The sequence below is a fragment of the Orycteropus afer genome, unplaced genomic scaffold, assembly GCF_000298275.1.
Source record: "Orycteropus afer afer isolate SDZICR_OR568_19922 unplaced genomic scaffold, OryAfe1.0 scaffold00360, whole genome shotgun sequence".
Lineage (NCBI taxonomy): Eukaryota > Metazoa > Chordata > Mammalia > Tubulidentata > Orycteropodidae > Orycteropus > Orycteropus afer.
This window is the reverse complement of record NW_006921947.1, coordinates 1,930,564-1,943,177: the sequence shown is the minus strand read 5'-3', so window position 1 is coordinate 1,943,177 and position 12,614 is coordinate 1,930,564. Positions and strand designations below refer to the sequence as shown.

At 42.0% G+C, this 12,614-nt stretch overlaps 1 protein-coding gene across 1 annotated transcript in view; it reads right to left on the bottom strand.

Moving 5' to 3' along the window:
• Positions 1 to 12,614, bottom strand: part of GLRA2 (glycine receptor alpha 2) — a 296,757-nt gene that overhangs the window by 76,614 nt on the left and 207,529 nt on the right. Inside the window, exon 8 of the mRNA XM_007952827.2 lies at positions 2,523 to 2,672. Within this exon, the coding sequence (XP_007951018.1) occupies positions 2,523 to 2,672 (150 nt within the window). The remainder of the gene's footprint in view (positions 1 to 2,522; positions 2,673 to 12,614) is intronic.

The window sequence follows — 12,614 nt, the reverse complement described above, 5'->3', positions numbered from 1 at the left end:
TGTCCTATTCATGTGCTGAGACACCCTCACAATCTAACACAAGACATACTTCATTTTATTACACTTCACGTATAATGCATTTTTTTCAAGTCAAAGGTTTGTGGGCACTCTGTGTCAAGCTACTCTGTTGGCACCATTTTGCCAACAGCATGTGCTCACTTCATGTCTGTGTCACATTTGGGTCATTCTCATAATATTTCAAAACTTTTTATAATGTTACCACACCCTTAATAGACTATAGTATAGTGTCAACATAATTTTTATATGCACTTGGAAATGAAAAAAATCTTCGTGACTTGCTTTATTAGCTTTATTGTGATATTTGCTTTATTGCGATGGTCTGAAACTGAACCCGCGATATCTCTGAGATATGTCTGTACTGTTATTTCCTGGTGACATTGAACTTGTGCCACTGTGTGCTTAACTTCTGTGCAGGAGGTTGAAGATGTGGTGTGCACCAAAAGGGAGAATATTAAGAAAGAATTGATACTCAAAGATAATGTGTGGCCAAGAGAATACTGGATTTTTTTTTTTTTTTTTTTTTGGATTTGGGTGAAGATTTACAGAGTCTTAGGTTGCAGCAGGACAAAATGTTCCTGAGAAGCAGTGAAGAGAAAGGTCCAGGGAAGCTGGCACAATACTATATTTCCCTCTCCCAGTGCAGATATGTGTGCAGGAGTCTGCGTGGTAGATACAGTCAGGAAGGAGTCACTAAGCTCATATACATGGGCTCCTCCACGTAAACAAAGCCACAACAAACATGCCACTGAATGTCTAGTTATTTGGAAGTATTAAAATAGACAATGAAACATTCTTATTTTTACTCAGAGGAGCATACAGCTGACAGGTCCCTGAGGGGTAGCACTAACAGTTTGTGCTCACCTTCTAAGCCAAAGGTTGACGGTTTGAACCCACCCAGTGGTGCCTCTGAAGAGAAGTCTAACAGTCCGCTTCTGTCAAGATGACAGCCAAGAAAACCGCATGGAGCACTTGTACTTTGTAATGCATGGGGTCACCATGAGTTGGAATTGACTAGATAGCAATGGGTTTTGGTGGGTTTTTTTTTAGCATATAGCTAAAGATTTCCCAGCAAGTTTAACTTACCTTTGTTGAGGAGAACAGATTTTGAAAACTATTTCTCATCTATTGTGTGCAAAATATTAACCTCAATTCTCTAGCTATATTGTTAGAGGCCTTAGCATTGCCCAAGTCAAAAGTAATGTTTCTCTCCCAAAGTCTGAAATTGAAACAGGTTCAAGCTTTCTATCATCCTCTATGAGACTGCACTGTGAAACAGAGCAGTGGTTCCCAGGCTCATCTGCCTACAGACATGACCAGGGGAACTTCTAAAATACTGACCCATGTATCTTACCTTGAGACTGTAATTTAGCTGGTGTGGGTTGTGGCCTACATTTGGGGTTTGTGAAAGGTCCCAGGAGACTTCAATGTGCAGATAAATTTGGGAACCAGTGAATTGGAGATTTGGAGCTATTTCAAACCTTAGACATCTGGATGGTGTAACGTTTAGGTCTTTGCATTAAAGTTTAAGCAGAGACAATGAGAGCAGTCTTGCTGAATTTATAAAGCTGCAGTCTATATGGGCAAGGACACTATTTACATAAACCCAGAGCAATTGGTGAATGAAGTCAATCAAGTCAGCACACACGCAGTCATACCCACATAAGCACATAAATTATCAATATTCAAAACAGCCAGGATTTTAAAGTAACTTTTTCAGATTAAGTGTATATCCCCGATTAGGGTTGCCAGATACAGTACTGGACACCCAGTTAAATATGAATTTCAGATGAACAACATTTTTAGTATGTCATTATTAGTTACAAATATTACATGTTGTTCTGTGCTGTCAAGTTGATTTTGACTTGTAGTGACTCTCTATGGCCAAGCAGAGCTGCTCCCTGGGGTTTCCTAGACGGTGATCCCTTATGGAAGCAGATCACCAGGTCCTTCTCCTATGGAGCTGCTGCATGGATTCGATCCACCAACCTTTCAGTTAGCAGCTGAGCTCTTAACCATTGTGCCACCAGGTCTCCTTTTGCATGGAACATACTCATGCTAACAATTATTTATTGCTTATCTGAACTTTGGGGGAGCTCTGGTAGCATAGTGGCTAAGACACTTGCCTGCTAACCAGACGGCTGGCGGTTCAAACCCACCAGCCACTCCTCGGAAGGAAGGTTGGGCAATCCTACTTCCGTAGTGATACTGCCTCGGAAACCCAAGGAGGGGTCGCTATGAGTCGGGGCCGACTCGACGGCACATAACAACAACAACAACATCTGAACTTTAAAGCTAACTGGGTACCCTATATTTCATTCACTAAATCTGACAATCTTACCTGACTTTTCAAAGGGTTAACCTGAGCAGTGATTCAATAGAGGAGGAAAAATCAAGATTAAAGCAAACGAACAAAACCCTTAGCTTTCTGTTTTCTAGATTGCATTGCCTGGTCAACCACGTCAGGCTTCACCTGACTTTGTCTGTATGGATGGTCACTGTACCTTATTCTGCCTCTTCTGTCTTCTTCGGAGCCTCAGGAATTCCTTGTGCTGCCTGGAGACAAAGTTGACAGCTGCGTACTCCAGCAGGGCGGCAAAGACAAACAGAAGGCACACGGCCATCCAGATGTCAATTGCTTTCACGTAGGACACCTGAAAGGAGAGAGCACCCACCATGAAAGCTCGCAGGGAGACCAGGTTCCTAATGGCCTGAGCAGCTGAATGGCCAAGGATTTTCTAGCCTTTCCTTAAGAAAGTGCTTAACAAGGCATCAAGTCCCCTTTCGAGCTTCTGGACAGTGCTATGAAAGGCCCCAATTCCCCAGCCCAGGCACTTGTTCCGTCTCTCTCAAGACAGCCAGCCTGCTCAAGTAGTCTCATCCCTGATGCCAGCTCCAAATACAACTAAAATAATTTCTTCCACTGAAAAGAAAGAGGAAATAAAACAAAACTTTGAGGTAAAATACTGCTCATTCCCTTCTATTTTTTCCTAACATTTAAAAACCAATATAATAAAGGTAGTTTTAAAACCTGGATGAGAAATAAACTATGTGTGGCTTTGGGCCTTTCCAGAAACAAATTCCAATTCCCATCAATCCATCGAGCCTAGCTAATTGAAAAGAGAGCTTTAAATCATTGAAAACTGTCACAATTCAAAAGTATTCAACCAAAGTAAAACATCAGGGCTTTCTCTAGCCTGTGGGAAGGTATCTGGTTAAAATAAAACTTTTCTAACCCCTTTAATGTTTGGCTGAGCATTTAGTACATCTCATAATCTGATAAGACAGATTCTGAAAGCAAATTTTTTATTGGAAATGGAAAATGCCCTCATCTCACTCAACTTACTATTTTTTTTTTTTAAATATAAGGGGTGGATAAATTCTACCATATTGGAACTTAGCCTACAGTGGACACTTATCAAACTGACAGCTGAGTGTGCACTTCCAGTTCTAATTTCTAAAAAGGGTTTCCTAGTTTTCCTGATTATAAAAATATGTGTTCTTTATTTTTTTAAAATAGAAAGCAATGGGAAAAAAAATGGAAAGAAAAATCATTGGTAATGAGAGCTGACAGTTCTGAGTACTTAGCAGGTGCCAGCCAATATTTGAAGCTCTTCACGTGTCTTAATTGTTTTAATGCTTATGATAAATATATTATTACCATTACTGATGAAGAAACAGAGGCCCAGAAAGGTTACTAATTTGTCCAAGGTCACAAAGCTAGTCGATGTCAGAGCCAAGATTGGAACTCGGTCTGACTAGTGGATTTCCTTTCTGGACACACACAAACACACCATTAGAGTCATGCAGTTTGTATCTTGCATTTTCCCTTGACCTTTATGTTGTTACTGTTGTTAGATGCCATTGAGTTGGATCCGACTCATAGTGACCCTATATATAATAGAATGAAATGCTGCCTAGTCCTGCACCATCCTCACAATATTTGCTATGCTTGGGCCCATCACTGCAGCCACTGAGTCAATCCATCTCATCGAGGGTCTTCCTCTTTTTTACTGACCCTCTACTTTACCAAGCATGATATCCTTCTCCAGGGAGTGGACCTTTCTGACAACATGACCAAAGTACATGAAATGAAGTCTGGCTATTCTCACTTCTAAGGAGCATCCTGGCTGTACTTCTTCCAAGACAGATTTGTTCGTTCTTCTGGCAGTCCATAGTATTTTCAGTATTCTTCGCCAACACCACAATTCAAATTCTTCTTCAGTCTTCCTTATTTGTTGTCCATCTTTCACAAACATATGAGGCAATTGAAAATACCATGGGTTGGGTTAGGTGCACCTTAGTCTTCAAGGTGACATATTTGCTCTTTAGCACATTAAAGAGGTACCTTACAGCAGACATGCCCAGTGCAATACAATGTCTGATTCCTTAACTGCTGTTTCCATGGGTGTTGATTATGAATCCAAGTAATAAAATCCTTGATAACTTCAGTCTTTTCTCCATTTATCTTATTGTTGTTTATTGGTCCAGTTGTGAGGATTTACATTTTCTTGACCTTTATATTGACCATTTTTCATGTCATTTAACTTCCTTTTATAAAGTTTATCCATTTATCATGATAAACAGAGAGAAGATTGAAGTTGTCAAGGATTTAATTTTACTTGGATCCATAATCAATGCCCTGTGGAAGCAGCAATCGAGATCAAACGATGTATTGCATTGGGCAAATCTTCTGCAAAAGACCCTTAGAGAGCAAAAATGTCAATTTAAAGACTAAGGTGCACTTGACCCAACCCATGGTATTTTTAATTGTCTCATATGCATGTGAAAGCTGGACAATGAGTAAGGAAGACTGAGAAAGAATGGATGCCTTTCAACGATGGTGTTAGCGAAGAGTATTGAATATACCATGCACTGCGAGAAGAACGAACACATCTGTCCTGGAAGAAATACAGCCAGAATGGTCCTTAGAAGTTAGGATGGGGAGACTTCATTGTACTTTCATCATGTTATCTTAGGAAAGTAGAGGGTCAGCAAAAAAGAGGAAGACCCTCAACAAGGTGGATTAACACAGTGACTGCAATGATGGACTCCAACATAGCAATGATTGTAAGGATGACACAGAACCAAGCAGTGTGCCGTTCTGTTGTACATAGGGTTCCAACATAAGTTGGAATCGACTTGATGGCACCTAACAGCAACTAATATTTCTAATGTTTGCCTAATGGTCCATGCCATGATTTATCACTCAGCAGTATAGAACATTTAGGTTATTTTAAAAATTGTTTGACTACTGTAAGTTTTGCTGCTATGAACATGCATTCTCAAAAGAATTCCAGATGGGGAGTTTGGGAGTCATTTTTGGTTACTGTTGAGTTGTTTCCAACTTATGGTGACTCCAGGTGTGTCAGAGAAGAACTGTGCTCTATGGGGTTTCCAATGGCTGACTTTTCAGAAGTAGATCACCAGGCCTTTCTTCCAACGTGCCTCTGGGTGAACTCAAATTACCAACCTTTTGGTTTGCAAACAAGTGCTTTAAGCAATGCGCCATTCAGGGACTCTGATTATGGGAGCAAATGAGATGAAAATAGGCTCTTGACTAAGAAAAGCAGCATCACAGAGGGATAAGAGCAGAGACTCTGGAGCGAGATGGCTTAAGTAAGAAACTCTTGATAACTTTGCCAAATTTCTTAACCACTCTCTGCCTTGATTACTTATCTGTATAATAAGGACAGTAACAGTACCTACCTCATAGAGTTGTTATGTGGATAAATTTGCTTAATGTATATATAGTGCTGAGAATAGTGTCTGGCACATAGTAAGTGTTATATAAATGTTTGTAATTATTTGACTATATTAGGGTGTGATTTTGTTAATAGAGAAATTGTGGAAGAGATAGAAAAGTTCACAAGGAAAATAATAATTTCCTACAATCCAAATATGTTCCAATGATTATTTTCAAGGTCACTACCTGCCTTAGATGATTTGTCTCAGTGAGTCTGAATTACCAGCTAGTCTCAGACTGGTTCAATACTTTGTTATCTCCAGCCCTTTGAATACATTCCTCTTCCGACCTGGGTTGCTTATGTCCATTCTTTCTGATTAGCAGCCTTCTTAGAATCCTCAGGACATGACTCAGATGCCAGCTCTCCTGGAAACCCTCCCTAAGCTTCCCCTTTCTCCCATCTGGATTAAGGGCCACTTCTGCTTGCACTCTTACCATTCAGTATCACACTTGTTTGTGTCCCTCTTTGTCCACCAGCTTTCCCCATCCCACCACTAGAATGTAAGCTTTTCTTCTGAGGACAGGCCTTGTGTGGTATTACTCCCTGTACCATCAGCACAGGACCTGGCCAACAGTAAGTAGGCATTAGATATGTGGAATGGATAGATGCATGGATGGATGGACAGATGTGTGGACCATTGAATGATGGAAGGAAGGTAGGAAGGCAGGAAGGCAGCAGGCAGGAAGGGAGGGAAGAAGGAAATATCTGGCTGTTTTTCCATTATTATGGTCCATTAATCTAATCTGTTTTTATTATCTCAACACACCTAGCATTCCTGGAATACTTATTTTTTTAATAAACAATAATTTGTCTTGTATTTGCTCTTTTGGAACAATCCTGTTCTCCTGTGATAATACAACATTACCAATTACAGCATTCTCAGTTATGTATTATTCAGATGCCCCATAAATGTTTTAAAACCCAATAATGAGAGACTTTGTCAATACCTGAGCTATGTCCATACCAAGAGCTAGGTCCAGTACAGCTGACCAGTGATTTCTCTCCTGCCTAGTGTTTACAGCATTCAGTAATTTGTGAAATTTTCCCCATCACTTTCTGGCATCAGGAGGCCGAGCACGTATTTGGCTTCTTTTATAGCTGCTCATAAATGAATCCTTTCAGTCTCTTAATCATTTTGGTTGGGCTCTGAGTTTCCTCCAAATCACGAACATCTTTCCCGTATTGAAGTGCCAGCATTAAATGCATTATTCACATGGATTTAGAGGTTGTTGTGAGACATCTATTACATGTGATGTGATGTCCCTCTGTGCTGGTCTCTCAGGATTGAAATGCCTTTTTGTTGCTTTTACACAGCTCTGATGTCAGCTCCTTTCTCTCTGGCTGCTAATCCTCAGATGTTTCTAGCTCACATCTTCCTCTGTCACTTTCTTTTTATGATTCTTGGGCTTACATGGTCCTTTCTTGAACTACTTTAGTACAAACTTGCAAAATACTTTACAAAAGTAATTAAGCTCTCAAAATGCTGTTGTGACTCACTGAGTTATATCTTTCTGGGCATATTTAATTCAGAAAAACAGAAACAATCACTGAAGCCCTACTGTTTGCAAAGTACTGTACTATAGGTGCTAATGGGAGGTGGAATGGATGGGAGACACAAGAATAATTAAGAAGTAAATAAATTCTTCCCACCTAGGACTTCCCAGATGATACTCCAGGGGACCCCATTCACACTGGGCTCCAGCCAATGCCATTCACATAGACCAGGGACACCAGTAAACTGGAATTACAGCTAGCAGGTCAAATCCTGCCTACTCCATGTTTTCGTAAATAAAATTTTATTGGAACATAGCCAGGTCCATTCATTTTCCTATTGTCCATGGATGATTTTGCACTAAGATGGCAAAATAGAGACAAGTAACAGAGATCATATGGCCCACAAAGCCTAACATATTTACTATATGGCCCTTTACAGAAAATGCTTGCCAGCCCCTGACATAGATTATGGTGTTGTCCAGGTGGTCCTGGGGTTGTACTTCCCAGTGGCCCTAGTTTGGTACTTGAGAAATCCATCATTTACCAAGAGAGAAGTCACATGAATGTATAACTGATACAAGGTGGATGGTCCCATGTGCTGACGTTGAGAAAGGACCAAGAAGCTAGTGGAAGGTGGGGCAGAAGAAGGCTGATATTGACAGGGGAAATCAGAAAACGTTTCATTCCTAGGTGGTGCAGTGATTGACTTTTGGCTTATAGAAAACTAGGGCTTTGATGGGTGGAAGAAGCTGTAAAAGGAAAGTCAGGAAGATGGGAGAGAGCAAGGAGAGATCTGGGCATGATGAACAACCCTGTGTGACTGTGACTGGAGTCTACTGAGTGCCTGGGTGTGGTGGTGAGGGCTGGACAAGATGGGCCACCGCAAAGCGGGCTTTGAAAGGCAGGCCTAGTAGTTTGGGGTTTCAGATTACTCAGGATAAGCTACTGATGATTTTGAGGTAGGGTGTAGATGTAGAAATCCTTTTCCAGTTGTCCGGATGTGCTCTTTGACTGTCCCCCAAAGCAAGAGTCTTAGCAAATCAGACATTTCCCTCCTTATAGTAATTTACCTCTCCTCTCACCACTTTTAACCCTACACAAAGCAGGTTCTCTTCCAATCTCTCCAAAATCTCTGAATCTTTTGCTGGATCCTCTTCTTCCATTTATTATTTATGTGCCTTAAACTCTTCCTTCTTTGATTTTTGCTCTATCCTCAATGAACTCATCCACTACTATAGCTTTCTTCTTACTCCTGGATGTGTGTGGGCAAGTCCCATGGCAGAGTTTGGTTAGCTTCTCACAAATCCTTTTTCCTTTTCCTGGGACATTCATAAACTAGATTTTCCAGTTTAGTCTGGTGCACAATGGAATGTGGGCAGAAGTTATGTGTATCACTTCAGGGTCTCTAAAATCTCCTAGGAGATCTCATGAGGTCCTTTCTGCAACTACCTTGGAAATTTCCTGTTTAAGATGGTAGTGCGATAAGATGTAAGAAGCCTGGGGCCCTAAATGACCCCTGGCCTCCCACCCCATGGTGGAGTGTAACAGGTGAGAATTAAACTTTTATTTCATTAAGCCACAGAGATTTCAGGGTTCTGTGTTTCCACAGCTTCCAAATCCATCCCCCACCCTGAACTTTCACTTCCTTTCCTATGCTAATTCCAAACAGTCTACAGGTTTAAACTCATTAAGTGCCCCCTCCTTCCCATCCAATTTATTATGTATCTCCCTCACCAGAGGCGCTGGTTTCACCATTAGTTCTTTCCTTGCTTTCATCTCGTATCCCCAATCTGATAGAAAGACTCAACATTTCTTTCTTCAAGCACCCTTTAGTATTTTCTTCTCATTCCAAAGATGTAACTACAACTCTACCCATCAACACTTACATGTGGTTATTATACCAACTCCTTAACTGATCCTCCTGCATTCAGTTCCTCCTGATGGTACTTTATTCTTATGCTCTGTGAAGTTAAATTTAAAACATCAATTTTATTTTGCAAGACATCTTAAGAACTACTGTGACTCCCAGTTGTAGATTTAGGTTTCAAGGTCCCGCACAGCCTGTGTCTGTCCTGGTTACTCAATCTCATTTCACTCTTTTGTAAAGAAGGTTGGGCAATCCTACTTCCGTAGTGATACTGCCTCGGAAACCCAAGGAGGGGTCGCTATGAGTTGGGGCCGACTCGACGGCACACAACAACAACAACAACAATCCTGCTGACTACCTCTGAGAAAGAAATGTGCATTCCCACTGGCAATTCTGTCTGCACCAGTGCTTCTCAAATGAGGAAGCATTTGTCTCCAGGAGCTCTGGTGGCGTAGTGCCTAAGACATTTGACTGCTAACCAGAAGGCTGGCGGTTCAAACCCACCAGCCACTCCTTGGAAGGAAGACTGGGCAATCTACTTCCGTAGAGATACCACCTCAGAAACCACCCAAGGAGGGGTCACTATGAGTCGAATCGATACAACAGCAGTGAGTTTGGTTTTGGGTTTGGTAGAGACACTGGGCAATGTCCGGAGATGTTTTTGTTGTTACAACCAGTAGGGAGTGTGGGGAGGTAAAGTGAGGAGTTGGGAAAACAGGAGGGTTAGAAGTGGGAGGGTGTTGCTACTGGCATCTAGTGGGTAGAGGCTAGAGATACTGCTCAACATCCTACAATGCACAGGAAAGCCCCACAGCAAAAAATTATCTGGCCCCATATATTAACAGTGCTGACACTGAGACACTCAGATCTATACTCTTCTCTCAGCATGAAAATTTATCCCGACTTTTCTCTACCTGTTTCTTTCTCAAGGAGCAGCTCACATTCCAACTCTTGGGTAATACTTTCTCTGTCTAGTCTAGCTCACAGTGGGCTCTCCTGGCCTTAGTGTTTTATCACACTTTCAGGCTGGATCATCCAGTTTAGGGTTTGCTTCATGGATGCATGTTTTATTCACCCAACTAAAGTACTTGATTGCTAACCAGAAGGCTGGCGGTTCAAACCCACCAGCCATTCCTCAGAAGGAAGGTTGGGCAATCTACTTTCGTAGTGATACTGCCTTGGAAACTCAAGGAGGGGTCGCTATGAGTTGGGTCTGAATTGACGGCACATAACAACAACAACAACAAAGTATGGCTACTTGGGGTTGGGGAGAATAAAGAAAAAGAACTAGTAATTTACTTTGTATCCATGCCACAAAGTACATCTTTGTGCACATAATAAGTACCCCATAAATGTCTACTGACTGACACATTATCCAAGAGGTTGGATAAATTCAGATTCATTTCACAATCACAGTCACTGATTTATATGGAGGGACTAAACTCATCATGATGGAGTCCATTCCAACTCATAGTGACCCTATAGAATAGAATAGAACTGTGTTGTAGGGTTTCCAAGCCTGTAAGTCTTTCCAGAAGCAGACTGCCTCTTCTTTCTCCCATGGAGCAGATGGTGGATTCAAACTGCTGACCTTTTGGTTAGCACCCCACTGCTTTAACCACAGCACCACCAGAACTCTCTAATGAAGGGACAGCTACCAAAAAAAAAAAAAACTAAAAGGGGAAGATTCAAAATGGAGTCTCATCAGTAAGCACCACGCTATTTCCCTCTAGCATCTAAGTGCTTGAAAAACTAAGTACAGTAGTTTGAATTAGGGATTTTGGTGCTCTGAACAGCTCACTGAATCAGAGTGTACCAAACACAGAAGAGCAGAATTAGAGGAAAGGCACAGGGAGATTATTTAAGAAAGAGCTACCTGGTGGAGGATGGACGGGCAGCCAAGAGAGGCCATTGGAAACTTCCCTGGGGCGGTCACTGACTGGTGGGCGAGGATGGCTACCTGGGATCCCCGTGAGCCAGGAAAGAAGACACCCTCTGTCAGTGTCCCAGCAGGCAGCCCCAGAGATCTGCCTCCAGCACCTGATTTTGTCGGTGATTTGGGTCATCTGGGTGCAGATGGGCGTGCACACCACTGCTGAGGCTCAGGTGGAGAGATCACTGTTGTGACAGGGAGGTAAGCTCCCTCTCCTCTCAGCGGGTCACTGGGTGGGCTTGGGTCAGCTTGGGAGACATTATGCTTACCTTTGTCACAGATAACAGGACCAGAGTTTGCTGGCGGGTACTCCCCTGACACCAACACAGCTGAAATTGCACGCATCTTTGGGAAGCAGGTGGGCAGGGTTCACAGACAAACCCCAGAGCCATTAGCAGGCTGGTGGGATTGTGTCAGTGCCACGGGCAGATGGGGTGGGGAGAGAGAGGGGGCCGCGGCTGAGTGTGGTTCTGGGAATTTGCCTTGGATCGGCTCTTTGGCGCTGGGGGTTCTTGGAGGAAGGGTCTTTGAATGTGCCTGAGCCTGGCAGAGGGTTGAGACTCCCTAATGATGGGAATCTTTCCTGGGATTGAGCCACGGTCTTGTAAATAACTACGCAAAGCCCTAGAAACCGACCCTAGCAACACCAAGGTTTCCTTCTTCTGCTCCCAACTTCTCCACCAATAACTTTATTCTTTCAATAGAAGAAACCATATTCAGCCAATTACCATAAAACCTCCCACTTCGAACTCTAAACCCTCTTTATGACAAACAGAAACACATATCCACATTCCACACAGTGATTCCACCATCACAAAGAAAACAGCATAGCGACCCAACATACCTGAATCAATAATAAAATAAAATACTCCAGCTTCACCTTTTCAAAATATTTAACCATAAAACCAAGAGAAAACAAATCAACATGTAACCAGCAGCTAGAGATAACTTAAAGAGACAGCACTCTACCAGATTCCAGGGGCTTAAGAAGAGGTTCTGCTTTCCAGTAACGCCCCAAACTCTCCAGACTTGCATGACTGAAAAGGTCCTAGTTTACACTTTTTTTTTTTTTCCTTTTCCCAGTTCTTGAATAAAATTTTACTTTCTCTTTTTTTCATTTTTTTTCTAGTTGTTAACCCCATTCCTTGTTTTTTGTTCCTCATTATTCTCCTTCTCTACCTTTTTTCTCTTAGTGCCCTATCCCCAGATATTGCAGGTTTTCCTGTTTTCTTCTTCTTTTCTCCCCTTTTTCTTTTTTGGGTTACTGTTCCTGTGTGATTTCATGGTGTATTTTTTGTCCATGTGCTTTTAAGTTTTTGATGGTTATTCAGTTCTAATTTTTGGCTAACTGAATGGGAGACAGCAACAGTCCCCATAAGATACAAGTACACCCACACCTCCTGCAACTTCACTTACTGAGCAAGAGCCAGCACTTCCTTCTCCACCAATGGGCGAATGATAAAAAACCACCAAGAAGAGCCTGAATCACCCTTGGCTGCTCTTCACAAACAATTAACAGAGATCTTAATACAATACCACAATGCCTCAGAGACAA